The sequence below is a fragment of the Bubalus bubalis genome, chromosome 3 (assembly GCF_019923935.1).
Source record: "Bubalus bubalis isolate 160015118507 breed Murrah chromosome 3, NDDB_SH_1, whole genome shotgun sequence".
NCBI lineage: Eukaryota > Metazoa > Chordata > Mammalia > Artiodactyla > Bovidae > Bubalus > Bubalus bubalis.
This window is the reverse complement of record NC_059159.1, coordinates 11728623-11755322: the sequence shown is the minus strand read 5'-3', so window position 1 is coordinate 11755322 and position 26700 is coordinate 11728623. Positions and strand designations below refer to the sequence as shown.

At 59.6% G+C, this 26700-nt stretch overlaps 3 protein-coding genes across 10 annotated transcripts in view; 2 read left to right on the top strand and 1 right to left on the bottom strand.

Moving 5' to 3' along the window:
- Positions 1-10902, top strand: part of SLC38A10 (solute carrier family 38 member 10) — a 40670-nt gene extending 29768 nt beyond the window's left edge. For 2 of the 4 annotated variants that reach the window (XM_025279687.2, XM_025279685.2), the window contains exons 12-16: positions 3660-3827; positions 4004-4456; positions 4988-5107; positions 7965-8135; positions 8772-10902. In XM_025279687.2, the coding sequence (XP_025135472.1) occupies positions 3660-3827; positions 4004-4456; positions 4988-5107; positions 7965-8135; positions 8772-9817 (1958 nt within the window). In that variant the 3' untranslated portion in view covers positions 9818-10902. The remainder of the gene's footprint in view (positions 1-3659; positions 3828-4003; positions 4457-4987; positions 5108-7964; positions 8136-8771) is intronic. The other 2 variants (XM_025279686.2, XM_044938681.1) reach the window with 2 other exon arrangements.
- A 2160-nt stretch (positions 10903-13062) lies between these two features.
- On the bottom strand, positions 13063-14996 carry NDUFAF8 (NADH:ubiquinone oxidoreductase complex assembly factor 8). The gene is made up of 3 exons (XM_006064184.3): positions 14836-14996; positions 14562-14672; positions 13063-13309 (listed from the first exon to the last, which is right to left on the bottom strand). The coding sequence occupies exons 1-3, from the start codon at positions 14917-14919 to the stop codon at positions 13280-13282; spliced, it is 225 nt and encodes a 74-aa protein (XP_006064246.1). The 5' UTR covers positions 14920-14996; the 3' UTR covers positions 13063-13279.
- Positions 14997-15040: 44 nt separating this feature from the next.
- TEPSIN (TEPSIN adaptor related protein complex 4 accessory protein) lies at positions 15041-26366 on the top strand. 5 transcript variants are annotated; one of them, XM_006064185.3, is made up of 13 exons: positions 15041-15327; positions 17031-17103; positions 17430-17521; positions 17693-17786; positions 20153-20220; positions 20373-20451; positions 20574-20645; positions 21456-21659; positions 22614-22791; positions 22917-23030; positions 23156-23234; positions 23423-23557; positions 24508-26366. In XM_006064185.3, the coding sequence occupies exons 1-13, from the start codon at positions 15220-15222 to the stop codon at positions 25066-25068; spliced, it is 1857 nt and encodes a 618-aa protein (XP_006064247.2). In that variant the 5' UTR covers positions 15041-15219; the 3' UTR covers positions 25069-26366. The 5 variants fall into 5 exon arrangements, with proteins under 5 accessions (XP_006064247.2, XP_044794617.1, XP_044794619.1 ...); XM_044938682.1 differs by having other exon boundaries at positions 22914-23030; XM_044938684.1 differs by lacking the exon at positions 17693-17786 and having other exon boundaries at positions 17432-17521; positions 22914-23030.
- Positions 26367-26700: the final 334 nt, after the last annotated feature.

Here is a 26700-nt window from a genome sequence, read left to right as displayed (position 1 = left end):
CTGGCGCTCCCGGCAAGCACGGGGCCTGTGACACGCCTGGTGTGGACAGAAGAGGTGGGCAGGCCTTCCGGAAAGGCTAGGAGACCACTTAACCGTGAGGCTGGCAGCTCCCTCGCGGGTCTGGTGAGTGGGTTTGGAGTCTGTCATGCTCTTCAGCTCCTCCTCTGACTGTGGCCTCATCCCGTTTCTTCCTTTCCCTCCCAGCCCACGGCTTCTCTCGGTGTCAGGAGCCGCCTTGGCCACACACCTCGTACAGCTTGTCCGTCCCCCAGCAGGGACCTGGCCCTGCTTCCGCTGGGTGGGAAAGAATGGGAAGGGCCGGGACGGGGCCTGTGGGCAGCAGCATGTTGGTGCGGGGACACAGCTGGCAGAGGGTGGTCACAGGCCTGAGTGGGAGCTTGCCCTCCCCCATCTCCTTCCTAAATTTCTCTTCTGAGGATGCGTCCCTTGTGCTGCTGTGCCGGGCGCTGGTGCATGCGGGCAGGAAAGCGTCCGACCGCCTGCGACCGATGCCAGCGTGCCCATGGGGAGGCCCGGCTGCAGGGCTGCCTCCCTCCTTGGTCCCCGCCGCAGCTTTCCCTGTGCCCCGCTGAGAAGGAGCAGTTAACACCATTGTGCCGCGTGACTTCTCAGTTTTTCTGCCTGTGTGTCAGATGCGGCTGTGAGCTCATCTCATCGGTGCTAAGATGACCATGCCAGCTGCAGCCGAATCTGGAAGGACTCCTCGGGAGGGAGGGGCGCTGCCTGCCATGTCCAGCCCCGAGGGACTGGCCCATGACCCCTTTACCTGCTGCGTGTGGGCAGACGTACCCATCTGCAGGAGAGTGTGACGAGTGAGCCAGACGGGGCCCCCCCAGCCACCCATCTGGGGCTTTGGGTCTAGGGACCCATTGGGATTCCTGCACATCCAATAGAGCGTGCTAGACAGGGTTTCCCTTGCTGCCTAAGTCAAGAAGAGCAGGGGTTCCCAAGTAGACTTCCTCACGGCAGCAGTGAGGCAGGCACTTTGGAGGTTGTCAGGAAAGGTACTTAGAAGCAGCACCGGGCCTTTTTAAAGGACTGTTGGTGGCTGCTCCGGCTCTCTGCATGGCCCTGGGGTCCCTTGCATCTCCTGAATTTGGGGTTTACTTCCAGTCAACAGGGATTGCATTTGTGGAACTCTGGTGTGATTTTAAGAGACACTTTACTTTTGTGCTTGGCAGTCAGAGGACTGCTTCCATCTTCACTGATCACAGGATACAGAGAGATGCCTCCAGACTCAGAATGGGGTCCTGCAGGGGAGAGTCAAGGAAGAGGAGCCCCTGGCCCTGACCCTGTCTTCCGAGGTGGAAGTAGTCTCGAAGGCAGATTCTCGTTGCCGTGGACAGGCCTGTTCTGGATGTCACACCCAAAAACGGCCGCACGTTCCCAGGTTTCAGATCTGTGGTTGTCTGTCTGAGCACTGAAGAATTGATGCTTTTGAACTCTGGTGTTGGAGAAGACTCTTGAGAGTCTCTTGGGCTGCAAAGAGATCCAACCAGTCCATCCTAAAGGAAATCAGTCCTGAATATTCATTGGAAGGACTGATGCTGAAGCTGAAACTCCAATACTTTGGCCACCTGATGCAAAGAACCGACTCATTTGAAAAGACCCTGTTGCTGGGAAAGATTGAAGGCAGGAGGAGAAGGGATGACAGAGGACGGGATGGTTGGATGGTGTCACCGACTTGATGGTCACGAGTTTGAGTAAACTCTGGGAGTTGGTGATGAACAGGGAGGCCTACTGTCCAGCAGTCCATGGGGTCACAAAGAGTTGCGTGCGACTGAGTGGCTGAACTCAACTTGGGTCCTGTGTCTCTCTGAGCCAGTCACAGAACCACCTGGTGTCCACACTAGACGTGTGACTATTGGCTAACAGTCTTCCCGGAGCTCCTGGTAGAAGCACCATCAGGAGGGTCTGAGTGTGGATGGGGCCAGGCAGGTTAGAAAGCTCCCTGCCCAGCAGTACTGAGGCAGACATGGAGTTTCCCTGCGTGGTGCCCACTTTGGGGAGTGGAGGCCACAAAGTTGAGGCTGAGAGGAGGCCCCGCCAGGCCAGGGCGCCCTCTGCTGGCCACTCCCTCTGATTCACTGCTACGTCTGGAAGGTGAAACAGGCCAAGCCCCTGCTTGGCCTTCATCCTTCCCTGGGGTGACCACCCTGGGTGAATGCAGGCTGTTCTTCAGTTGCTAATTAGGAAGTTTGGTGTTAGTTTTACTGTGGCCCAGAGGCATTGCTGGCAAACTGTCCCCACGAGGAGCTCTGGTTTGTTTTAGAAAGCACTGTGTCCATTGCCGAGGACAGCTGCGAAGTGCCCCAGGCCCGGCTGCTGTGGGCAGGGTGGCCACGTTGTGGACTCATGCCCCTTGCTCACCCGAGCCCCCGGTCATTCCTTTGCCTGGTGATGGATAGATTTTGAGTTGGTCCTACAACATGATGGAGATATGCTTTGTTTTGTTGTGGTTTTCCTTCCCTTCCTGGCCCCGTCTTAACGGTCTTCCACTGGACAGCACCTCTTGATTTTGACCCCCAGGGGCCTCTGGGGGCTGGGGACAGGGGTGTTACCATGGTGTGGAGCAGACACCACACACTCACGCGAATCAGTCGCTTGATTGAATTGTGGAGCCCTGCGTCCCGCTCCTGCCCAGCGCCGTCCCCCCTCTACTTTGCTTTGGGCACTAAGCCTCAGCTGCTGCAGGTGCCCCCGGCGAGCATGGCAGGTCAGCCCAGGTCCCTCCTCCTCCTCTGGGGGAGGGAGCAAGCCCGCCTGAACAGGATTGTCGTGAATCCCCCCAGAGCCGCTTTGGGGTCCCACGACTGCGGGGCATTCTGCCTCCCCTCTTGCAGGCAGCTTGTGCCCTGAAGGCGGAAAGCGGTTGCTTCGGGCCTCTGGGATGAAATGACTTTTTAAATCTTTTTTTCCCCCCCAGATAGTTTTTTAGTTTCTGCCACTTTTGCCTAATAGGTAGAGAGTGGTTTTGTTCATGGAGAGAGTTTCCTAAGGGGCTCCATTTGGGCCACCCTCGTGGCCCTCTCCCCGAGGGCCCGCCGTGACTGAACTGTTGGGCTTCTGGGAGGATGAGGAGGCCCATGGGATACAGGCGTGTGCATGAGGCCAGCTTTGTGGGCTGTGCCTCTTTTTCACCTTCCTTTGGATAGGAATTTTCACTTCTGCAGCTAGAAGTTGACAGAATTGCAAATCAACCTCCCATAGGCGTTTTCCTTAAGCATTTTTCTCCTCCCCTTTCCCCTTGGCCTGCAGCAAGGGCTGGTTGGGCTCAGGGAGGGTGACTGTCCCGGGGAGGGATGATGCTGGGCGCTTAGAGTTCCCAGGCCTCCAATGGCAGGCTCGTGCTGCCACCTGGTGGTGATGGCCGCTTTATGCAGGGTGTCGCTCTTCTGCACCCAGTTAGGTATAAATTGCATTTTGACATATTTTTGTTATGAATACACATGAAAAATGACAGTTTTCTGTGCTACTTAGCTGCTAATGATTGAACAGGAAAAAAAATATAACTGCTTAGGCTCTGCCATTCGCCTGGGAAATGTGATTACAATCCAGGGAAAACCGCCCAGTTGCCGTGCTGATTGGCGGTGTAGCCATGTGGAAACACCGCTCAATTATCTGTGCCGTGCTTACAGGCCAGAATCCAATTGTGGACGTGGCTGAGGACGGCCGAGATAAGCCGAAGCTGCCAAATGAGAAAGATGAGATGGAGCAAGCCCAGATTAAGGGCCCCGTGAATGTGCCCCCAAGGGAAGACGCCAAGGAGAAGCAGGAGGCAGCACAGCTGGATCGCCCCGGTCAAGGTGCTGCGACTGCCTGGGTGGGGGTGTGGGGGGCGGTGTTCACGGGGGCGGGACCTCAGCTGGACATCAGTCACGTGGTTGGTTGGTTCACAGACCTGAAGAGGGAAAGCTGCCCTGGGAGGGAAGGCTGAGTCACCCCCCACCCCAGCTCCCCAGCATTGTCCGTCTCCTTCCAGGAGTTGCGGTACCTCTGGGCGAGGCCCACCGTCACGAACCCCCTGTGCCTCATGACGAGGTGGTAGTGGATGAAGGTCAAGACCAAGAAGGACTGGAGAAGGAGCGGCCATCCAAACACATGGATGAAAGGGCCCTGGGGGGCAAGGGTCAAATGGTACCACCCCTGCTGGATTCAGGACGAGAGAGACCCAGACAGGACCAGGCTTTGGAGGCAGCGGGCAGTCTTCCCAAAGATTCTCAGAAGGTTCCAGAAGAAAATGGTCAGCCAGCCATTGAGCCTGTGAAGGAGGACCTGGGGCTGGGCGACAGGGGCGTGCATCAAGGGCCCCAGGCAGTGCTCCCCGAGGGGCAGGACGTCCCAGTGGCAGGCGCAGGGGCCAGAGCAGATGGTGCCTTGCTGCCTGGCCATGCCGTGGGGGCCATGGGCAAGCCGGAGGAGAAGAAAGAGCCTGGTGGGTGTAGGCTCCATCCTGGTGGGGCCTGGGAGAGGCTGGGGACGGGGCGGGAGATGCTGACCACCCTTCCTTCTGCCGCGCTGCCTCTCTTCTCGCAAGAGAGCTTGTGTTTGTAGCAGCGCTGATGCAGCTGTCGGGGCTTGGCAGCTCCTCTGACATTTGTCACACACTTGTTCGCCAGACCCGTAAGTGCCAGGTGCTGGGCTGCTCCTGCGTGTCGGCGCACACGGGGCACGGCGCGGGCCTGACGGGTAGCTCCTTGTTAAGTGCCATCTCAGAGCTACTGATGGTGGTCCCCGCATGCTAATTGACGAATGTAGTTGACACTGGCTCCCTGCCACCAGACTGTGAGATGTTAAATATTATTTTTTTATTACCTCCCTGGTACTCATCAGGTTGAATATACAGTACCAGGGAGGGAGGGCCAACGTGGAGGGTGATTTTAGGAAATATCGGCCTCCTCCTCTTGTCCCCCCTCCACCTTCTGAGTTTTCCTGCAAGCCTCCTGAGTCTCTGCCTTGTGTGCAGGTGGGAAGGCTCCCCTCCTGGAGGAGAAGCCAGGCCCGGGGGCAGCGCCGCAGGCAGAGCCTCGAGAGCAGAGGACCGAGGAGGGACAGGGCGGGGAGCACGCTGGCAGCAAGCTGGAGGGTAAGGCCTTTGCTTTCTCCCTGCATCCTCCCAAGGCTTGGAGATACTGCCGCTTCCTTCTGGAAGCGGAATGTGGCCCAGAAGGAGACACGGGCCCGTTGTCTTGCCAGTTTCCTGCTGAGGAAGGATCTTAAATAGCTCCCCTGCCAACTAACAGCCTTCTCTCCTCCCTTTTCACTTCCCTAGGAATGTTTTTAGCTTCTTTTCTCCCCCTTTAAAAACAAACCTGTCACTGTCACGTGACTTTCTATTCCCATTTGTATCTCATTTCAAAATAGACACGTTAATATTTCCAATAAGTTGGCCAGGTGTGGGGGCATTGGCGAGGGTGGGGGGGCCGGTGGCTCACTGCTGTCTTAGCACTTCCCTGCCACCGTGGCAGCAGCTCCCGCCCCGTCTTAGCTGGGGCCGGGTGGGGACCTTTGTACCCACCTGCAGTGAAGACCTAGCAACTGTCCCAAAGCGAAAGCTCATTTAATCTTTTCTCTCCAGCGAACAAAACTTGCTCTGCATCCTCCTCCAGACCTTCATGCCCATTTTGGGGTGCTTCCGGCTCTCTGCTTTTGATGCCCCCCTCCTCACAGCCCCAACTGGTCAGGCACTGCCCTGCACTAAAGGAGGTGGTGGCAGCTCTCCCAGCAAGTGATCACTCTTCTGGTTTCTTTGGTCCCCATGCTGAGCCCCCGTGGGGTCACCCTATTTGCTAGCGGTGTCCACAGAGCGGCCCCCGGGTGTTTCACTGTGTGCTCTGAGAGTCTGGGTCTGTATGTGGGGATCATGGTACAGCACTCAGGTGGGTTCATGGGATGCTCATGCCTTGCTGCCCCACAAGCTGCTTCCCAGAAGGCCCTGCAGCCTCGGGATAGCCGTCCCAGAGCACCAGGCCCGGGAAGCCAGCCGAGCCTCTGCACGCAGAGGCCAGGAAGGCAGAGCTGAGGGTCCTGGGTTTCCTGGAGCTCGGATGCCGTGGAGTTCTGCATGTTGCTGTCTTTGGTTTCAGTCTGTTTACTGGTCCTGGTCCTCACAATCTGTTACCTAATCTTGTTTGATTCTTTGACTTTTTCTTTTCTGAAAGAACTTTGATGGTTTCCTATTCTGCCTTTCTCCAAACGCCTCTCAATGGGATGCACAGCTGAAATCAGAAAGATGGTGGCAGGTAGGAGTCGGGAGGAGCATCACAGTGAAGGTTTTTGTGGGGGTTTAAAGATGAGACAGCAGACAGTGTGAGCACTGAGTCCGGTAGCGCCTTGCATGGGGTCAGAGCCCGGGATCCACACATGGTCTGTCCTGCAACTGGGCTCAGCCGCAGCCCCTCAGGTGGGGTCCCCCTTGATGCCCCAACCCACTCGCTTCTAGTCCACATGCCCTGGTGTCCCTTAACCCCACTGGGGCTCCACCGTAGGGCGCCACCACAGGACAGCCAGGTGCAGCCTGGAAGCACCTGGGCACTCCCAGAGATGGGGCGGGTCCTGCATGTGACTTCCGCCATGTGCATGGCCTGGTATTAATGTGCTCTGCACGTGTGTTAATATCTGTGCAGCTCTCATGCCATCCATGAGTCTGATCCCTGTGGTCCTGGTGGGCCGAGCAGTTGTACACGGAGCTCGGGCTGAGGGCTCAGTTTATCACCTCCACTCTGCTTCCCATCTGTCCCATGTTGCTTCTGGCTGGACATGGTGCACTTCCCCCCCACCCCAGCCTTGGGCTAGGGCTAGTCCTCTGAGGAGCCAGTGAGTCAGGGGGCCTGCTCTTTAGGAACCCTCCCTTGGGGACAAGTGGTGTTGGCAGCATGGTCATGGTCAAGGGAGCTGGTCTGGAACTCTGGGATGGCTCTGTGCACATCCCTTGTCTAAAGAGGGTGGGGGGAGCCCCGAGATGATCCACAGAATGTAGGCTTTCTCAGGCAGGCATCTTGGTCACCTTAGGATGTCTGGATGTGTGTCTGGTGGAGAGCAGGGGGCTGGATCACCCGGGCTGGCCAAGGGACCCATCCTCCACGTGCTTAGCCTCAGCATGTTCTTCATGGGCACTGGCCTCTGGGGGGGAGCCATGGCAGTCCCTGGGAGAAGGCCAACCCTGCCCTGTTCTGGGGGGTCACAGGTCACTGTTGGGGAGGCCAGGCCAGCACACCTGCATGCGCTCAGCATGGGGGCCCCACTCGGGGGTGTTAGCTCTCGCCACTCCCAAATGTTCTCTTCTTCGGATTCGAGCTTTTCCATCTGACAACCTGTACAGTTACATCATCTTTCAAAGCTTCCTGTTTAAAGACTCGTGTTATAAAAGTTCCTTAAACCTGGACTGCTGGCTCTACAGAGCTGACCCAGTGCTGACGTGCTTGCAGTGCGTTATGAGCTTTCCACACCCAAGGTGTTCAGCCTTGGGGCCTCTTCTCAGTCCACAGTCTGTGGGGGCCCTTCCTACACACACCTGCTGCAGCTGGCCTGCTCCCAGCTCACCTGGCGCTCCTCCCCTGTCAGCTGCAGCCAGCTTCCTGGGGGAGGTGGGGCCGGCGGGAGCACTGGCGCAGCCTTCTCACTGAGGTCCCAGCTCTTGTTGCTGCTGAAGGGGAAGATGGTTCTGTTTGTCTTTAAAATTCTCACCTTGGAGGAAACTTTCTTAAAAAGCCAGTGTTCTTTTTTAGAATAGTTGATAGTTCGAGTCACCAGCCCAGATCACTGTCATTTGTGGTCACAGTGCGTGGGTGCTGGCTCAGCCGGGTAGAGGGGAGTGCCCAGGAGGCGTCCAAGGGAGGGGCCCACAGGCCACCTTGGCCTCCCTGCATGCATCATACTGCCCTCAGCCCAGCCAAGCGCCTTTGTAGCCCCCAGGCTCTGACCGCGTGTGTTTTCTGCACCAGAAGCCGGCCGGGCGGAGATGCTGGACCACGCCGTACTATTACAAGTGATCAAGGAACAGCAGGTGCAGCAGAAGCGCCTCCTGGACCAGCAGGAGAAGCTGCTCGCGGTGATCGAAGAGCAGCATAAGGAGATCCACCAGCAGAGGCAGGACGGCCAGGAAGGCGAGGACGGCAAGTCCGGGGGAGGGAGGGGGAGAGGGGCCGGGCAGGCCAGGGGTGGTTGCTGCACCTGCTCAGGGAAGAGGGGTTGTCACTTTTAAAAAAGAATTGTGCTTGTTTATGTATGTATGTATTTTTGGCTGTGCTGGGCCTTTGCCGCATGGGCTTTTCTCTAGCTGCAGAGAGCCAGGGCCACTCTCCCACTGTGGCATGCTGGCTTCTCTCGTTGCAGAGCACAGGCTCTAGGCAGTAGTTGCGGAACTTGGGCTCAGTCGTTGTGGTCCTGAGCTCAAGAGCACAGGCTCAGTACTTGTGGTGGATGGGCTTAGTTGTTCCACGTCACATGGGCTCTTCCTAGATCAGGGATCAAACCCATGTCTCCTGCATTGGCAGATTCTTTACCACTGAGCCACCAGGGAAGCACAGGGGTTGTCCCTTAATTCGTGAAAGCCAGAGTCGCCTGCCCTACCGCCTCCCCCCGCCCCCCATCCCCGTTGGATCTGTGGCTCTGTGGTCTAGAGTCCTGCTGGGCGAATTTAAGCAGGTGTTTGTATTCCTTGATTGCCGGTAAGCTGGCTTCATTTAATCACTGCGTCGGTAGCTCCTGCTCATCTCTGTGGCTAAACGGGTACCTGACTTCATTTGCAGTGGACGTGCAGCCTGAGCTGGGGGTGGCCGCACCCAGAGGTAAGGAGCAGGAGGTCCATGATGCGGGGATGGCGGAGCGTCCCCCGCCGCAGCCTGTGGAAGTCCTGCCCGGCGCTCCTGGGCGTCCCGCCGCTCCTCCCCAGGGGCACAGCCAGCGCTCCGTGGAGGAACCTGAGGGAGCAGCGGGCAGAGCCCCAGCTGCACCTCCCGGCGGTGCTGACTCGCAGCCCTGGGCAGCTCTGGCTGAGCCAAGGGAAGGCCGGCAGGGCGCTGTGCCTGAGGCTAAGGGTGCGGGCGTGCAAGAGCGGCTCCCTGTGCTGGAGCCTGCCAGGGTGCCCGGGAGCCCAGAGCAGCATGGGGCTGGGGATGTCCCCGGGCAGAGTCGGGATGTTTTTGGTGGAGGCGCCCATGAGAAGAAGAAACCTGGGAAGGAGGCAGCAGCTGCTGGTGCGGACACTCAGGAGGCAGATGTGCTGGGGGTGGGGGCAGCGATTGGGGCCCCTCAGGTAAAGTCCCAGCAAGTGAGCCGAGACCGGGCACCTGGAGGCAGGTTGGGGGTAGCCGCCCCCCAGGCCCAGGTTGTGTTACATCAGCCAGAACACCGGGCCGACCCTGCTGGAGGACAGGGCGGGCAGCAGGGTGGTCATTTGGAGATGAGGAAGGAGGCCCCTGGCAGGGAGCACATGCCTGCTCCCTGGGAGAACACCGCTGGCCAGGAGCCTGAGCAGAGGCCAGACCCTGAGCTCGGGCCCAAACCCGCCATACCTGGAGATCAGAAGCCGGACAACGCCAAACCCAACCGGGACTTGAAAGTCCAGGCCGGCTCCGACCTTCGGAGGAGACGGCGGGATGTAGCTCCTCTGGCAGACGCAGGGCTGGCCCCGAAGGACGGGGTCATCATCAGCTTCAACTCACTGCCCGACGTGCAGGTCAATGACCTCCGCAGTGCCCTGGAGACCCAGCTGCACCAGGCCGCTGGGGGCGCCCTGCGGGTGGTCCCTGGCCGCCAGATCAAACAGCTGCCTGGGGCCCTGGAGGAGCCCTGAGCCCCACTAAGGCCAGGGTGCTCCGGTCAGCTGGTGAACCTGGACCACGGTGGGTGCCAAGCCCCAGAAGTCAGGCCCAGGGTGGAGTGATGGTTCTGCAGCTGTGGCCACTTCCAGGCTGACTCATGATTCAGCTCCTTTCCTGCAGCCTTGAGGAGAAACAGCCACTCCCTGAGACCAGGAAACGCGACTTGCCACCTCTGTGGCTGTGGGAGCCACTGGGGTTCAGGTGGCGATGTTGGGGCTCTGAGTGCTGACTGCAGCCCTGGCTCCCCGGCTGCCATGAGAGACAGGTGTTACCCCAAACTTTAATTCCTTATTGATGTTCTCTGTGACTGTCAGTACAAAGCCTGAGTAAATGCTTCTGCCTTCACCCCGTCTCACAGCAAATGCTGCGTCAAGACTGAGAGGCTGGACAGGCCTGTGGGTCCAGCCGCCTCCGCCCTGGTGCTCTGCTCTGCATACTTCGGTCTCCCAATTGAGTGGTTGTGAGATTTAAAAAGTAAAACAGACCACTGCTGTCTGGTTGGTGCCGAGGTGAATCACCCAAAGGCTCCCATGCCACAGACCAAAACCGTGACCATGAAACCTGGGTTCGAGGCCCAGTGGGGAGGGGTGCACGGCCTCACTTCTCACCGCTTCTCACTTCTTCCAGGGCAGCATCTCCCCTGGGTTTGCACCCATGGGAGTCATCTTTTGGGAGGGCTTTTGTGGTGTTTTTTGTTGTACTTTGTTTTAAGGTGCAGAAAGGCCAGTGGTCACCCCCGAGCCGGGCTGGTCAGCAGGTGACCTGACATGCTGGGCTGTGCCCTCAAGAGCCTGGGGCCTTCATCTGCTTTGTGCTTTGGGCTGTATGTGCCTCGTTCCCCTCTGGGGGCAGGGGCCGCTCCAGACCCTGCCCCAAGGGGTCCATGGTGGGGAGCCACTCACTGATCGCTAGCCAGGGCTGCCCAGGCCACGTGACAGCTTCAGCCTTGGTCTTGGCTCACCTCTCCCCTGTGCCTTTTGAAATGGTTTTATCGTTGACTGTGATTTCTATGTTATCTTGAAGCCTCAAAATGAATAATAAAAGGAGTGGAATCCTCTGGAAGCCAAGCTGATTCCCCACGAACCCCGGGCACTGCTCACACGGAGGGGAACTCAGTGAAAGGCGTCCGGGTCTCAGTGCTTCCCGCCCTCCATTCTTAACTAAAAACAATTCCAAGCAAACTGTACCGGCTGGAAGTTTCCCCCGGGTTGGAACACCGTTTGTGGTTTTGGGGTGGGATTGCACATCCAGCCCTGTTTACCTGAATCTCTCACCTTGACCCAGCGTTCTATCCTCTCAGTTTCTGCAAAGATAACTTCCTCCTCAGAGCAGGTGCTGCGGCCTTGAGAGCAGCAGTGCAGCCTCTGCCGTCGCCCGCCGTTCCCGCACCTCCGGGCGCTTGGGGTCCTCGGTCCCAGTCAGTGCTGTCCTCTCCTCCGGGTTCTCCGCTCCCCTCCCCTCCCGTCCTCTCCTTTGGGAAAGATCTGGGCAGACCTCTGGGTGGGGTCACCATGACCAGTACTGCAGGGAGCCAGGAGGGCTGGGAGCCAGTGCTTTGCTTTCTGACCACAGGCTACCCCTCCAGCTGGGTCCCCTGGCCGGTAGATGTGGCCAGTGCAGCACACCGGGCCACCAGGAGTGACCCTCTATGTTGGCAGATACACTTGGCAGACACGAGGCCTGGCTGGCCTAGGTGACTGGGACAGGACCCTGTCTGTACTCCCGTTCTGGAATGGGGCCCCCAAGCCCAGCCTGGGGTGGGAAGAAACCAAGGCCGAGGCTGGGTATGGCCTCTCGTGGTGTAGCTGAGCCCCGAGGCTGAGGCCGAAACAGGTGCGTACAGAGCCACACGGGGTGCCTGCCTCCTGGTGACACAGCTGAAGCAGCAGCAGGAACCATTTTTCCTGCATCCTGACACAACTCCGTTGAATTCCCTCCCATAAACACAGTTTTGAAGACAGGTTGAGTTTGGGGAGGGGAGCCAGGGAGGTTCGTGAGCTGACTTCAGTGTGGTGAGCGGCCTGGCCCAGCCAGTGGATCACGTCCGCAGCCCTGGACCTGAGATGTGGCTGGTGGCCTCATCTGCCCCCGTGAACTGGAATCTGAAAGGATGTTAGGAGCACTGGGTGGGACAGTTCTAGAAGCAACCAGAGCGCCTGTGCACAGCAGAGATGCCAGAAGCTCTAGCCAGCAGGCTGCCAAAGTGCAGAGAGCACAAAGGGTCAGAAAGAGGCCATCCTCAGGCAGGAGGCACCTGCTGGGTGTGCATGCTGCTTCGGCAGACAGGGAAGGGGTGGCATTCTCAGCAAGCCTGTTTCCCTGGCCCACTCCTCCCTCCTGCCCTCAGCCAATCTGAGGGGCCATCGCCCCTGGCTGGGATGGGGGTCATTTCAGTGATGTCTAGTCCTGAAATCCAGTGGTGACGGTGAAACATGACTGCCCAGCTAGCCAGTCTTTTAACAGTCCTAAAAAACCTTGAACGGCATATGGCTCCCCTCCAAGGCTGCCCTGGGAACTGCATTTCACTGGGATGATAGCTCAGAGATAAGGGGTTTCAGCACTTTGTGGGGGAAGTGGAGGAGCCTTTATAAGAGGGAACAGCTCCAGGCCTCAGGGCATGGGTGCTCTGGGACAGCAGGGCCTGGGTGGAGCCAAAGGACAATGTGACCTCCACACCCTGGGGAAGGACGCTCTGGGATGACATGCCCAGAAGGCAGCACTCAGGATGCTGAAATCTTCCTGCGTCCCGCTGGGTTTCCCTGGAGCTCCAGCACGTGTGCTGCTGCGGCCTTACTGAAGCTCAGGATGAGGGGTGGGACCAGAGTGGGCAGAAGCCTGGCCAGGATGGACCTGGGCTCAGACTCCAGAGGCTGTGGAAGGGAGGGTGGGGCAACCCCGTGGAGCAAGTCTCACAGGCACCGGGTTCCTAAAACTGGACCCTCCCTGGGTTCTTCACCCCTTTGTCTGGAAGAGCAACCCCCACCTTTTTTTCTAAGTCAGAAAAAAAAACCCATCAGTATCAGGTTCCTACAGCTCGGACCTGTCCTTCACGGTGTCACTGTTTTCTCTCTGGTCTGTGCTGTAACCTGGTAGTTACTTCTAGATGCTTCGCCAGACTCAGATGACATGCCTTTGGTGAGAATTCTTTAAAGAATGAGACTCGCAAGGCTGCTTGTTCATAGCCCATGCACTCATTCTGCAGATGACAAAACAAATCTTACAGTATCTGATCTGATCTTTACTGTGGGTTCACTGCATCTTATTCTCCCCAAATCCTTAGGTGTGCAAGGCTGGAAAACCCATTCTCTGCTCATGCGCGCCTAATGTGTTTCCAGTCCTTTTAGCCCCAAGAGCTTTCGAGGTTTTGGACGCTTGCTCCTTGAGGCCATGAGTGCCAGGCGCCCAGGGACGTGGATTGGAGCTTGTAGTCCTTCCTAACGGCCTCCTGTCAGGGTCTTCTTGGCCTGGAAGATAGAGGGCTGTGTCTGAATGGGTTGCTTTCAAGTTAGACATGGTTTCAAAGTTAAGAAAACTACCACACCAGAAGCCACCTCCTGGCAAATAAATGACAAAGAGCTTGGCCACGAGTATGCAGCATGGGGCCAGGCTGGTTGGGGCACTGGGGAGCCTGGGGCTGGGCTCAACGTGCTCTGTGGCCTCTCCCACCCCTGCCTGGCACTGTGCCACCAATGAGTACCATTTAGTCCTCCCCCTTCAATAAAGGAATCTCTAGATCAGAGATGCTGAAACACTTGCCCAGAGACGGGCTCCCCTCCTGCCTCCTCATGCACCCCCACAGAGCCTCAGGGTGCAGGCAGAGTAGACAAAATGGCTTGTCTTTAAATGAGAAACCCCCAGGTTCCCTGTCCTGAACTTCCAGTGCCTGGGGCCTGTGGTTAGGTTGCCCTCAATGGAAAACAGCAGGAGAGGCAGCCACGCGCTCCTGGGGGCAGGACAACATGACAGAGGCAAAGGAGCGTAAGGAATCAGAGAGGATCAGATACCTGTGATCCTGACTAAGAACCACAGGCGGTAGGGAAAAGCCTGGTTTGGCCAGGAGTGTGTGATCTTTATTTTACATGTGAATCCTTCCAACCACTGACCACAGGATGAAGGTTTGTACCTCCCTGAGGGAGTGCTCTGAGTAAAGCAGGGAAGCTGCCAAGAGCCAGGAAGCAAGTCCAAGTGACACGTGCATCTTGGATGAAACATGTCAGATCAGAGATTGGTGACAAGGGCGGAAGCCGCATATCCCAGCCACAATGATTGCTAGGAAGGTGCAAGGGGTTCTTTGAGCCCTCCGGGAAATGAAGTATGGCCCATGCCTTCTCCATGCTGGAACATAGGGAAACTGCCTCGGATTCCCTAAATTCTGGTGAGCTGACCCAACTGCCCCCTCTCAGGTCCAGTACTCAGCACCAGCAGCTCTGGTGAATAGAACTGACTGGGCATCGTGGCCCACCCCAGACCCACCGAGTCGAGGGAACCCAGGACCTTGACATCTTGGGCACCCCTCAAAACCTTGTGCTAGCCTCATTACAGGCAGCCTCCGTGGCGGCGGGGGTCGCGCCGGCTGGTGTGGGGCTGTGCCCCGTTGAAGCACCTGTTGGAGCCCAACATCGAACCCAGAAGAAAAGGAAGCCCGTTTCCCGAGCGGGTAACGTGGGTCCCCGCCCCCTAGGGTTCCACCCCCGGGCGAGGCCGGCGTTCACTTACCGCAGCAGCGAAGCAGCTCCGCAAAGCCTCGAACTCCTGAGCGCACAGATCCTTCTTCAAGCAGCCGCCCGGGGCCGTGGACGCCTGCACGCACCTGCCGTAGGCCGCGGCCTGGGGGCGGATGGAGACGGACGAGGGTCGCCACAGTCCTCGCGCCCGCTGATTACCCGGGGCTGACCCCGCCGCCGCCGCTCCCGGGTCACCACTACCCGCCCCCCGCCAGCCCGCACCCTGCCCCGCGCGGCCCTTCCTGCCCCGCCTGACGACTGCGCACCTCGGCCCCACAGGCAGCTAGACACTCGGGGAAGGCGCGGAGGCGGCTTCGCACGCGACCCCACACAGCTCCGTTCCCCGACATGAGAGGCTCTTCCCGGCACCTGTGGGCGCCGCCATCTTAGGTCCGGCCTCTTCCGGCGCCCAACAGCCTGATAGGCAGGCACTTCCGCCCACAACCTTTCTTGCGCTTTGTCACTTGGTCAGGCTTAGCCCTCACCTCTGCCTCTCCGGAACCGCTCTCAGTCTCCCAGAGCCCTGCAGTTGGCTCGTTGTCGGTCGCTGTCCTTGGACTTTGTATTCGTTCACGCGCAAATTGTTCCCCGAAGTCGGCCTCAAGGCCCTCCTCACTCGAGTAATTGGCCCGCGGGGTCAGACTCACGCAATGATTGGCGGGGGCCCGGGCCTGGCGGAAGCGGGGCGGGGCCGGAAGGTGGCCGGCACCATGGCGGCCACGCCGCCGCTGCGGGACCGCCTGAGCTTTCTGCACCGGGTGAGTGAGTGCTGGCGGCCGCGGTCCCACCACGCGCCGCCTCCTGGCCTCGCCCCCGGCCCAGGCCGACCGCCTCCCTGGCTGCGCACCTCCCCCGCGGGATCCCCGCGCCCTCCTGCTTCTGCCAGGCTTGGCGTCCCCTTCGTCCCCCTCTGTCCCCTCCCACCTCTCCTCTCGCCTCTTTCCCTGTCTTCCGGCCGCTTCAACATCCCAGAACACTCTTCACCTCAAATCCTACCCTTCGGCCCCTCCCGAGGCTGGGGAACCCCACAGCCTTGGGGGGCGGCAGGTCAGGCCACCCCTGTGTCGGGTCCACTGGGAAGAGTGAGACCCCCTTGAACAAAATCCAAGTTTTTCTGTTTTCTTACCCAGCTTAAAGTAGCTTTTCAGAAAAAGAAACTGATCCCCCGAACTCTGGCCGAGATAACCAGACGCTGATTCGAGGAGCGGCAGAAAACCTTTTATTAAGTGGTCCAGTGGGGGAAGCCCTGAATTCCAGTTCAAACTGTGCGGAGAGGACTGGGCGTTTTCAGGACAGGACAGAAGGGTGGAGTTCAAGTGAAAAATGGCAGGCGTTTGGGCGGTTTTGGGGGGATACGGCTGCTGTGCTGACAACTGGTGGTTACAGAAGCTAAGAGCCCATCGTACAGTGGGAACTGGGGGACAGACCCTGTCCCTCCTGGTGGTTACATTTCAAGGAGTGGCCTTCAGGTCCTTGAGAAAGACTCTCCCAGGTTGTAGGAGGTCTGGGTTCCTAATTGTAGAAAATGCTCCTGAAGTGAGCCTGAACCAGCCCAAAGTCCAGGGTCAAGAAAGGGAGGTTGGGGTCTGTCACCTGAAATAGACCAGAATGAACAGTGAATTCTGGCACTATGAGCTTCCGCAGGCAGGCACTGGGAGTGAGGGGGGTGCTGGGTTCACCCTCATGCTGCCGAGAGACCTGTCAGTTCTCTTTGAGCAGAGGTTTTGGTATGTGCCGAACATGCCAAGGTCCTGCAGACCTTTCCAGCTTCCCTCTGGGTCTTGGTGGACAAATAGCATAAGCAGCCTCTTGGAACATTCAGGCCAACGGTGTCTGTGGCCAGCACCTCAGAGACTGCACCTGAGGTCTCCTGTCCTGTCTACACTGAGGCTCATACCCCCCAGATGTGCCCTGAGGTGGAATGGGTGTTTCTGGTTTTTATCCCTAGAAATTGTACATCTTTGTGCTGAGTCAACTCAGTGTAAACACTTTTGTGCTGACAGATAAGCGTGAGACACACAGCTGAGTCGGTTCTTGTTTTGAGTTTTTTCTGTGGGATCCCTTCTTGGAAGTGGCGCTGTAGGTCTGTCAGGGTGAATGATTGTGTCACAGGGGCTCACCCGAGGAGTCTTTTTTTTTTTTTGCCAGTCTATAAGTTGCTATGCTAAAGGGGCTTTTAAGTTGTGTGGCTGTAGGCGTAGGGGCCTGGGGGGCCATGCTGAATCGTGACCTTTAGGGCCTGTCACCATGGAGACCACCACCCATTTCCTCTTCCCAGGCGTTCATCCTAGCCTCCAGAAGGGAGGCTTCTGCAGGCTCTCTGTGGCCAGTGGGAGCATTGCTCTCTTTGGGTCCCCTGACCCTGTGGCACGCCAACTATAAGTTGTGTGGAAACTGGGATCCCCAGGAATGAGGGCTCCTGTTGCCACTCACTGTGGGCTGGGCTCTCGCTCCCTTTCAGCTCCCGATTCTCCTGAAGGGAACGTCGGATGATGATGTCCCGTGTCCGGGCTACCTGTTTGAGGAGATTGCCAGTATCCTTCCTTGTGGATACATCTGGGGGCCCTGTAGCCTCTCCTACCTCATCTCCCAGGGTCCTGGGCTTCTCCTACCCTGAGGGGGCCCTGGCTCCTTTCCCATAGCAGCTAGGTGTGTGGGCTCTGAAAGTCACCTTACTGATGACTTGAGGCTTAGACCCTAGAAGCCGGGTGTTCCTGAAACCAGGGTCTGGGGTGGGTGTCTGTGGTGGAGGGGGCCACACTGAGGAGTTTGATGGCAAGAAGGCCCGGCTTCTCTCCCTGGCCAGGGCATTGTGTGGCCCAGGGTTAGCTCGCCCCTTCCCTAACCGAGCGCCTCCCAGAGATCTCCCACGAATCCCTGGGCAGCAGCCAGTGTCTCCTGGAGTACTTGCTGAACCGTCTGCACAGCGGCTCTGGCCGCGTGAAGCTCAAGGTGAGTCCAAGTGGCTCCAGATGCCTGCCCGGGGGTTAGGTCAGGGCCCCGTCCTACCCCTGGTGGTGAGGCTGGAGGGGAGGGATGAGCTGGGGGCATGGGGGGCTGTGTCGGGTGGGGCACCCTTCTGTGGACCCAGCTCTGCCCACCCCCCCATCCCTGCTGCCCCAGGTGCTGAAGATCCTGCTGCACCTGTGTGGTCACGGCTCCTCTTCCTTTCTGCTCATCCTGAAGCGCAACCCTGCCTTCATCCAGGAAGCTGCGGGTACTGGCCAGCACTGCCCACTGGAGGCGTGGGGAGGAAGGTGGCCAGGGCAGGTCTCGGCCAGATCCCTCAACCCGAGCCCCTGCCTCCCTGCCCCATACCCATACTCCCCACTCTGTGCTCCGTCCACACTGTCCTTCACTGCCAGCTCCTCCCTTCCTTCCCCTCTGTGTCAGCTTCTCCCCTCCTCCCAGCCAGGCCAGGCCAGCAAATTGTGTGGAATGGCTGGTGTCTGTCCGTGAGCTCTGCTGGGCCTTTGCGGCCTGGACCTTTCCTGTCCGTCCCTACCTTGGGTTCCCTCTTCCTCCCAGGGCTGCCCCTCCAGACCCTAGGAAGCCCTCCATTCTCAGAAGGGCTGGGAGGGTGGGGGACGGGACTAGTGAGGCTGTAGTGAGAGGTGGGGCCCTGGCCTGTGGGGATCCAGGTGACAGGTGGGTCTGGGGTCCCTCACCTGCCGTCCTCACCTGCCCCCAGGCCAGAGGTGTTCATGAGTCTCTTGTTAACAAGAACTGGTGGGGGGACGTGGCCTGAGGTCTTCTCCTTGGGTGGGGAGAAATGAATAGGAAGGCCTTGGCCTTCAGGCCAGAACCCACCCCGCCAAGCTGTCCCCGAGAGGGCAGTGCCACGGAGGAGACTGAGTCCTCCGGCCACCGCTTGCTTATTGGAGACTCTTTAGTGTGCTGCACCCACCAGGTGCTTGGACTCATCCCCCACCCCTGCCACCGCACCCCAAATCCACTGTCTTCCCTTTACTGCAGGCACGCTGAGGCCAGGCTAGGGCTGGGCTGCCTGTGGGCCCTGGGGTCCATGCAGGCGCCTTGGAGACAGGGAGTGGCCTTGGAGGGGGCACAGACCCTTACTTGGCAGATGCCTAGAGGCGCCCAGGGGGCTGGGGGCGCACTCATCACAGCCCAGCTCCCTGGAGTTTGTGCACTGAAGCAGCATGGCTGGTTCATTTTCACCAGCTGAAGGGTCAGAATGGGCCTGTCCTGCTGCACGGCTCACATGGTTGTGGCCAGTGCTGGGCCTCACCTCTATCCTGGTCTCCGGAGAGGGCAGAGAAAGCAGAGGGGGACAGCTGACTGTGGTTCTGTATTAGCACCAACATCTCTCAAGCTCTGAGCACTGTCCCCAGAGGACGAGTGCCCAGATAGACGGGGCTGTGAGAGGAACTGATCCAGGAGGCGGGGGTGGAGGGCACACAGAGGTTGGCCCAACTTTGGGGGCCCGGCAGGGGTCCCTGTGACTCCCACAGGGAGGGTGGGAGCTGTGGCAGGACGGCGGGGAGGTACCCTGCCCTGGCTGGTCTCAGCACCCTAAGGCAGGAGGAGCCAGCGAGGTTTAATGAGACATAAGCTTCCCAGGTTGGAGAAGGAAATGGCAACCCGCCCAGTATTCTTGTCTGGAGAATCCCATGAACAGAGAAGCCTGGCAGGCCATGGTCCATAGCATTGCAGAGAGTCAGACAGGTGGTGCTGGTGGTAAAGAACCCGCCTGCCAATGCAGGAGACGCTGGAGACACGGGTTTGATCCCTGGGTTGGGAAGATCTCCTGGAGGAGGGCATGGCAACCCACTCCAGTATTCTTGCCTGAAAAATTCCACGGACAGAGGAGCCTGCTGGGCTGTAGTCCATGGGGTCGCAGTCAGACACAACTGAAGGGACTTAGTGCACACAAGCTTATCTGATGGGCCACAGCTGGAGCTTTATGAGCAGGAGTCCTTTCAGGCTGTGATAAGGAACCTGCGTTATGATCAGGCCCTTGGAAGCTCTTCAGCTGGACTAGAGCCTCCTCGGGCTTCCCTGATAGCTCAGTTGGTAAAGAATCCACCTGCAATGGAGACCCTGGTTCAATTCCTGGGTTGGGAAGATCCACTGGAGAAGGGATAGGCTACCCATTCCAGTATTCTTGGGCTTCCCTGGTGGCTTAGCTGGTTAAGAATCTGCCTGCACTGTGGGAGACCTGGGTTCAATCCTTGCATCGAGAGCCTCCTCCGGTCGCCTCTGGGTGGAGATGGTGTTGAGGGGAGGCAGCGAGGCTGCTGTTGCAGAGGCTGCGGTGAGGGGCAGCCTTGGGCCGGGGAGTGGCCCTGGTGTTCTGGAGGTTGAGTTGCAGCCTCACGGCTCTGGGTGTGGGGGGTGTGGGCCAAGGGGTGCCGAGGGGCCGTGAAGGCACAGCCACCGCAGGCCTGGGGCGGTGGTGCATCTGTGCTTTAGGAAGCCCCGAGGCACTTGGTTGAGGGGCCTGAACTGGGGGCTTCAAGGAGGGCCAGAAAAGGCCAAGGCTCACCGCCTGCGTCGGGTGTGGGCTTTGAGGCTGGGTGGTCGGCATCACCCAGCTCAACTCTGCTCCCATCTGTCGCGCAGTTTTCGCGGGGCCCCCGGATCCTCTCCACGGGAACAGCTTGTACCAGAAGGTGCGGGCGGCTGCCCAGGTGAGCCCAGGACCCAGGTCACTCCCTGCTCTCCCTGCCCAGTGCCCTGCCCCCTCTGTCTGCAGGACAGAGCCCCTGAGTGGCCCTCAGGGGAGAAGGAAGGGTGAGGGGACCGTGGGCGTGCTGCGCTGAGTGCCCTCTGCCTCGTCTAGGACTTGGGGGCTGCCTTGTACTCCGACGCCTTGTCACCTCCGCCTCCCTCCCAGCCTCCCAGGACCCTGCGTCCGGCAGGTACGCGAGTACGCCCAGCCCTGTCACCAGGTTACTCTGGGCGGGCCTGAAGCCTCTCCTCCCGCAAATGTCCGGGGTTGAGGGTCAGGTCCCCGCTGCTGCTGACGTGGGCCTCCCCGCAGGCATGGGCTCCCAGTCCAGGCCCCAGAGCGCCCTGCAGGGCTTCGGCTACAGCAAGGAGCGGGCTCACACAGGTGAGCTGCGGGGCAGGGGCCCGGCTGAGGGTGAGGGGCGGGTGGGGCCTGTGTGCCCCCACTGACTTCTGTCCCGCCCCGGGGCGGCTGGGGAGGTGCAGTCGGCTCTCCTTACCTGGCTGGTGAGAAGCCAGGCTGACGGCCAGCCCCACACTTGGGCCATCAGCCCTCGGCTCCTTTAGGGAGCCGAGCGCGGAGGGCGGTGGTCCTGTCTGTGACAGAGGTGACTTGGAGCTGGCGCGGTGCCAGCCCTGCTTGCCGGGAGAGCATGAAGCCCCCCAGGGCCACGCGAGCCTCTTATGGGCTCTGGGCCGGGTCCAGCTGATATGCTGAGCACTCCAGCCATGGCTCCTAGTTCCCCAGCACTTGTGATTCCTAAAGTGGGTCAGCCTTAGAGCCCACCTGTTCCTAACCTGGGGGTGACCGCCAGTTCACTCTCCATGGGGCACTCTGTGGGAAAGCCCCCAGCACTGGATGTAAGCACTCCTTAAGTGGCCAGGGATATTGTGGTTCTCTGGACAACCACCTTAGGTGGCCCCCTACTCTGAGGTGGGGACCCAGGAGGGCGAGTGGTACAGCTTTGCTGTGAGCTGCCGCTCATCCAAGCTCCATGGGGCCCAGATGCATTGAAGTGAATTCACCGCAGAAGCTTCTGGGAGGGCCCTGTTCCTCCATAGGGCCTCTGCTCTGTGACTGCGTCTTGTGTCCCAGCCTCTTGGGTCCTGGGTGAGGAGCAGCCGTGGGCACCTCATCCTGGGAACACAGGGTGGGACTGAGGGGGCTGTGCCGTCTCCCCTCTCTCTGCTGCAGGCTCTGCGGGCGAAGCCTTCCTGTCCACCATCCAGAAAGCCGCAGAGGTGGTGGCCAGCGCCGTGCGCCCTGGGCCTGAGAGCCCCAGCTGCCAGAGGTCCCTTCTGCGGGGTGACGCCTACCAGCCGGCCGTGACACCTTCAACCAGCCTCGGCACCCACGCCTCCGGGAGCTCTCTCCCTGCGGCCAGCCCAGGAGCCCGAGGTATCGAGTTGGACTCCTCCCTTGGGGTGCTGGCTTCCCCCTCCCTGGGGCCCTGGGCTTCCAGTCACCTGCTGTGGCTGGGCGGGAGCAGACGAGGGAGGAGGAAGAAAGCAGCGCACTCGTGGTGGGGGCAGGGGGCAGGAGCCCCATCCTGCCGGTCCCGCGACACCTCCCAGAGCCAGCACGTGACAAGCTTGCAGAGCCAGCCGCCCACAAGACTCGAATCCCTGCAGCCTCTGCGGTGGTGCGCATAGGGCAACCGTGCCTCGACTTCCCACGTCCAGTGTTCTCTGTCAGTCTCCTCCGGGTGGGAGCTCGGGTATTACAGCCCCACGAGATGTGGGGTCTGCCCAGGATCCCAGCTGCTCAGATATGGAAGCTTAGAGCTGGGACAGGAGCCATCCCCAGCTCTTGTGTGTTCACCCGGTGCCTTCGAGCAGCTTTGTAGCCCGTCAGGGCCCAGGGACAACAGGGAAGCCCTCCGCAGGGGACAGGCTCCATGCCGTGTGTGTTCTAGTGGTGTGCTGTGATACAGGAGGGAGCGACGGCTGCCCGCACCCTCGCCTCCACCTCTGCCTCTCCCAGAAGCGCTGTCCCATTTGCCTGGCTCGGAGGAAGGATGTCAGCGCTCGCCAGGACTTGAGAGCTGCTGTGCTGGGCGCTGTCTCCACTGCCCTGGCGTCTGGTGCCTGACGCTGCTTCCTCTGCTTTCTGGGCAGGCGTGTCCCGTGCGGATCCCCCACCCTAGCCCTGAGTGAGGGTGTGCCCTGTTCTGCCCCATTTCCTCTCGGGTGGTGTTTCCCGGAGCTGGAACCCAGGCAGCTACGTGTTCACATCCCAGGACCCAGCCCATAGGCTCTTCCCTGGTCTCCCCATCCAGGGCTCCTGGGGAGATGGACGTGGGGACAATCTGAGGCCCCCAAGGGTCTGACCTTCAGTCGGTGTTTCTTCCAGCAGCGAGACACCAGCCTGGGCAGGCTGGAGGCGGCTGGGATGAGCTGGACAGCAGTCCCAGCTCTCAGGATTCTTCCCAGGAGAACGATGATCTGGGCAAGGCCTCGGACTCGGGTAGTCGGTCAGGCAGCGACAGCCCCTCGGGGGCCAGCCGGGCACCTAGTGACCTGGCAGAAAGGTGATCCAGCACCCCAGGGCACCCGTCCCTCCCTACCCTGATGGGCGAGAGGTGACCTGGAGGGGGCTCACCCCTCCTGGCGTGAGGAAGCCCACCCTTTGTTCCAACCCGTGTGTACCCGGCAGGGTGGAGGCTGTGACCCTGAGTGACTGCCAGCAGGAGCTGAGCCTGGTCCGGACTGTGACCCAGGGGCAGCACACCTTCCTGAGCCGAGAGGAGGTGCAGCACTTCGTCAAAGAGTGAGCCCTGACCCGTTCCAGGCCCCCTCACCCCCGCACCCCACCCCCATCCCTCGCCCTGGCTCTGCACACACACCCCTGGCCCCATGGCCCCAGCCCTGTTGCGCGGTGCCCCCTTCCTGCAGGTGTGGCCTCCTCAACTGTGAGGCTGTGCTGGAGCTGCTCATCCGCCACCTGGCTGCCACCAGTGAGCATGTTCAGATGGTGAGGAGGGGAGTGGGCGGGGCTGGGGGTGTGCCGGGCACGGGGAGTGGGGAGAGTGAGCACAGGACACCCAGTCGATTGTCCGGTCGATTGTCTGCTGAGGGCCGAGAGGAGGGAGGGAGGGAGCTGGCCACACAGACCTCCCTTGGAGGGGGAACCAGCTGACATCAAGCCCACCCATCCTGCAGAGAGCCCTGGGTGCCATCGCCTCCCTCGGGTGCACCGACCTGCTCTCCCAGGAGCGAGTCCTGCTCCTCACCCGGCCTCGGCTGCAGGAGCTCAGTGCAGGCAGCCCCGGACCCGTGACCAACAAGGCCACCAAGGTGAGCAGCCTCCAAGGCCCAAAGGAAGGGGTGCAGGACACCCCAGCAGTCCCACGCCCTCCCCCGCCGCCTTCCTTAGACACACCCCCTCCCGCTCCTGCGGCTGGCACAAGTCATGCCCTTAGAACTGCAGTTGGTGGCCTGGCCTCTTCCCATACATAGGACCCCCAGGTTTCCCCAACCTTCCCCGGGTTTCCCTGACCTGCCCAGCAGATCTTCCTTTTGGGCAGTGCCTTCTCCGTTGTGGCTGTCTCCTCCAGGAAGCCGTCCTCCTGTGGGAAGCCCTCCTTGACTGCTTGGATGGTTCTCTTCCTGTACTCTGTCATGGGTCTAAGCTCTGCTCTCATATGCCCCACTCTGGGAAAGCAGAATAGTTTGTCTGAGTCCTCCTCCCACTGATGAATGTGGGGAGGCCACCTGCAGTCTTCTCTGGGGGCCTGCTGTTGGCCTCCCTCAGCTTCCAGTTTTCTGTATAGCAGCTGAAAATTGAGATCCTTAGTCACCTGTCTCTAAAGCGCCCTTCGTCAAAGCACTTGTGAACCTGCCACACACAGAACACGTCGTGGGCTCATCACGGTGTTTCTAAAACCTGAGAAGGACCCAGGAGGCCAGTTATCAGGGATGACACTTGGGTGGGAGTTGGTGCTTCGGCCACATCTGTTCCTCTGCGTGTGTCAGGTGCTTGTGTGGCACTTGACCGGGAGGGGGCGCTCTTCTACTCTGGCAGGCCACGCAGCAGCTTGATGTGGGGGGAAGCATCTGTTTGTGTGACAGCTGGTGGAGAGCAGCAGCGCTACTGCCGGGGGATGACAAAATTGTTGTGAGCAGCCAATGGTCCTGCCCCGTGCTCTGGCCAACGACATTGAGGAGGGGACCCAGGAGCACCGTGTCCTCTGTGATTCCTAGAGGAGCGTAAGAGCCCTCACCAGTTCCCCTCTTCCCTCGTTCAGATCCTGAGACACTTTGAAGCCTCCTGCCGACAGTGGCCCCCTGCCCGGAGGCCCCCAGCTGAGCCTGGCCCTGCAGCTGCCCATGTGGACCCATCAGACCTGTTGACTGACACCCTGCCTTTCACCGGGGGCCCGGCCTTCCTTCAGCCTCTGAGTTCAGCTCTGTTTTTGCCCAAGGGCAGCACACCCCCATCAGGGCTGCAGCCCAGCCCTGTGCCCCCAACGTCACTGGACAGCTGCCCCCTTCCAGTCCCTGGGGCTGCCAGGGAGGCTGAGACCGGGCTTGCAGGTTCCACAGACCAGGGGGTTGCATCTGAGCAGGGCCCACTCTGCATGGACACCCCAAAGGGAGGGCCAGAGATCGGCCTGGGCCCCAGTCATAGCTGCAGCTCCTTATTTGCTGGCATGGAACTGGTGGCCTGTCCTCGCCTGGTGGGGGCTGGGACTGCTGCAGAGGAGCCCCTCCCAGCCCACCAGGCTCCCTGGACGTTGTCACAGAGGCTGGCAGCAAAAGAGCCTTCTGGCTCTGAGCCATCAGCTTTCGCATTCTTAAACTCATGATCTTGTCTGCCTGGGCCACATGCAGTCTATGTGCTCCCTGGCCCGTGACTCCCAGGACCCTGTGACTTTGTGCTGTCCCCTATGCCCACAGCCCCCAATGCCCCTTTCTGTGGTCGGCCTTGCCCTCCCCTGGCCTCTTCCCCTCACCCACTGAGGCCTTGGGTGTGGGCAGCCACCCAGCCAGGCAAGCTTAAGAGTGGACGGCCCACCCAGGGGTGAGAATGGCCACCAGTAAAACCCAGGTGATATTTTAGAAGTCCACGCACCAGTCAGAGCCAGACCACCACTGCGGTAATGAGGTGCCCATGGGAGCTGCTCCCCAACTTTGCCTCTAAGGTGGGTTCCCTGTTTTTCTGCTGGGAGGCAGGACCCCCTGCTTACAGCCTGCCCCCTGGGTTTGGTGGCCCAGGAGCAGCACCCCCGAGCACCCTGCAGGACTTGCAGGGAGGGCAAGGCAGGCTCAGAAAGAGGAGCCGAGCACGAGCTAAGCCTGGCAGCCGGTGGGCCCTGGGGTGCTGGATCTCCCGCCTCATGGCCATCTGCTTTGGCGGGATGCTTCTCCCATCTGCCAGAGGGACGAAGGGAGGGCAGTGGGGCAGACAACATGACGTGGCCTGCCCAGAGGGCACTGGAGGGGAGCTCATGGGAGAGGAGACCTGGTGACTGAGCTTGGAGACCACACACCCCTTGGAACTGGCCCAAGTCCCTGGGGTCCTATGGGCACACAGAGAAGGGCACCAGGGGAAGACGGAGAGGACCCATCTGCAGGCTGAGCCCAGGCCCAGCTTCCAGCCAAGCTTCTGCTGTTTCCAGGCGACAATCCTGTGAGGAGGATCCTAGGGCCGCCTCAGTCATTCCCCTGCCCCAACCCTGCTGTCTCCTTGGCCAGAGACTGGCCATTTGGACTTGAATTGGACTTGAATAGCAGCAGGCAGGCAGGCACGGAGCCTTGCATGCACTGACCTTGGGGTCCTCTGGGGAAACCCCTGCCTTCCTGGCCCTCAGAAACAAGGTCGATTTGGAACCACTGCTTGGGTCTTTGTTTTTGAGCTCAGATCCTTCCCTCTGGGGGAGGGGGGAGTCCTAAGCAGCCTCCTGCCTTCTTGTCCATCAGGATTGGGGGCTGGGTAGGGTTAGGGCAGCATCAGGTCCCTGTGTGGCCCGTGTCAGCACCCCCTGCCGTGACCTCTGCCTGCAGACTGCACAACCACCTCAGGGCTAGGGCTGTGGTCGCTCTGGGGAGAACTGGGGATGGCCTGGGGTCACACTTCCCACATAAACCCTGCTGTTCACCGGAAGCTGCACTGATCGCCTTTTCATTTTCTATCTGCGTCTGTGAGTGAGAGAGGAGAGAAATGGCACAGGGGCCGAGCCCCTAAGGGGCACAGGTAGAGCCTTCTGAAAGCAGGGATAGGTATCAATTCTTCCTTAAATGTTTGGAAGGACTCCCCAATGGAACTATCTTGTCCTGTAATTTTCTTAATTGCAAAGTTTCTAACTACAAAATTCAATTTCTTAAGTAGATTTAAGGACTATTTGGGTTATCTAGTTCCTCGTGAGTTTCAGTAATTTGTGTCTTTCAAGGAATTGGTCCGTTGCGAATATGGCTATAGTTTTTTCAGCCTACTTTCT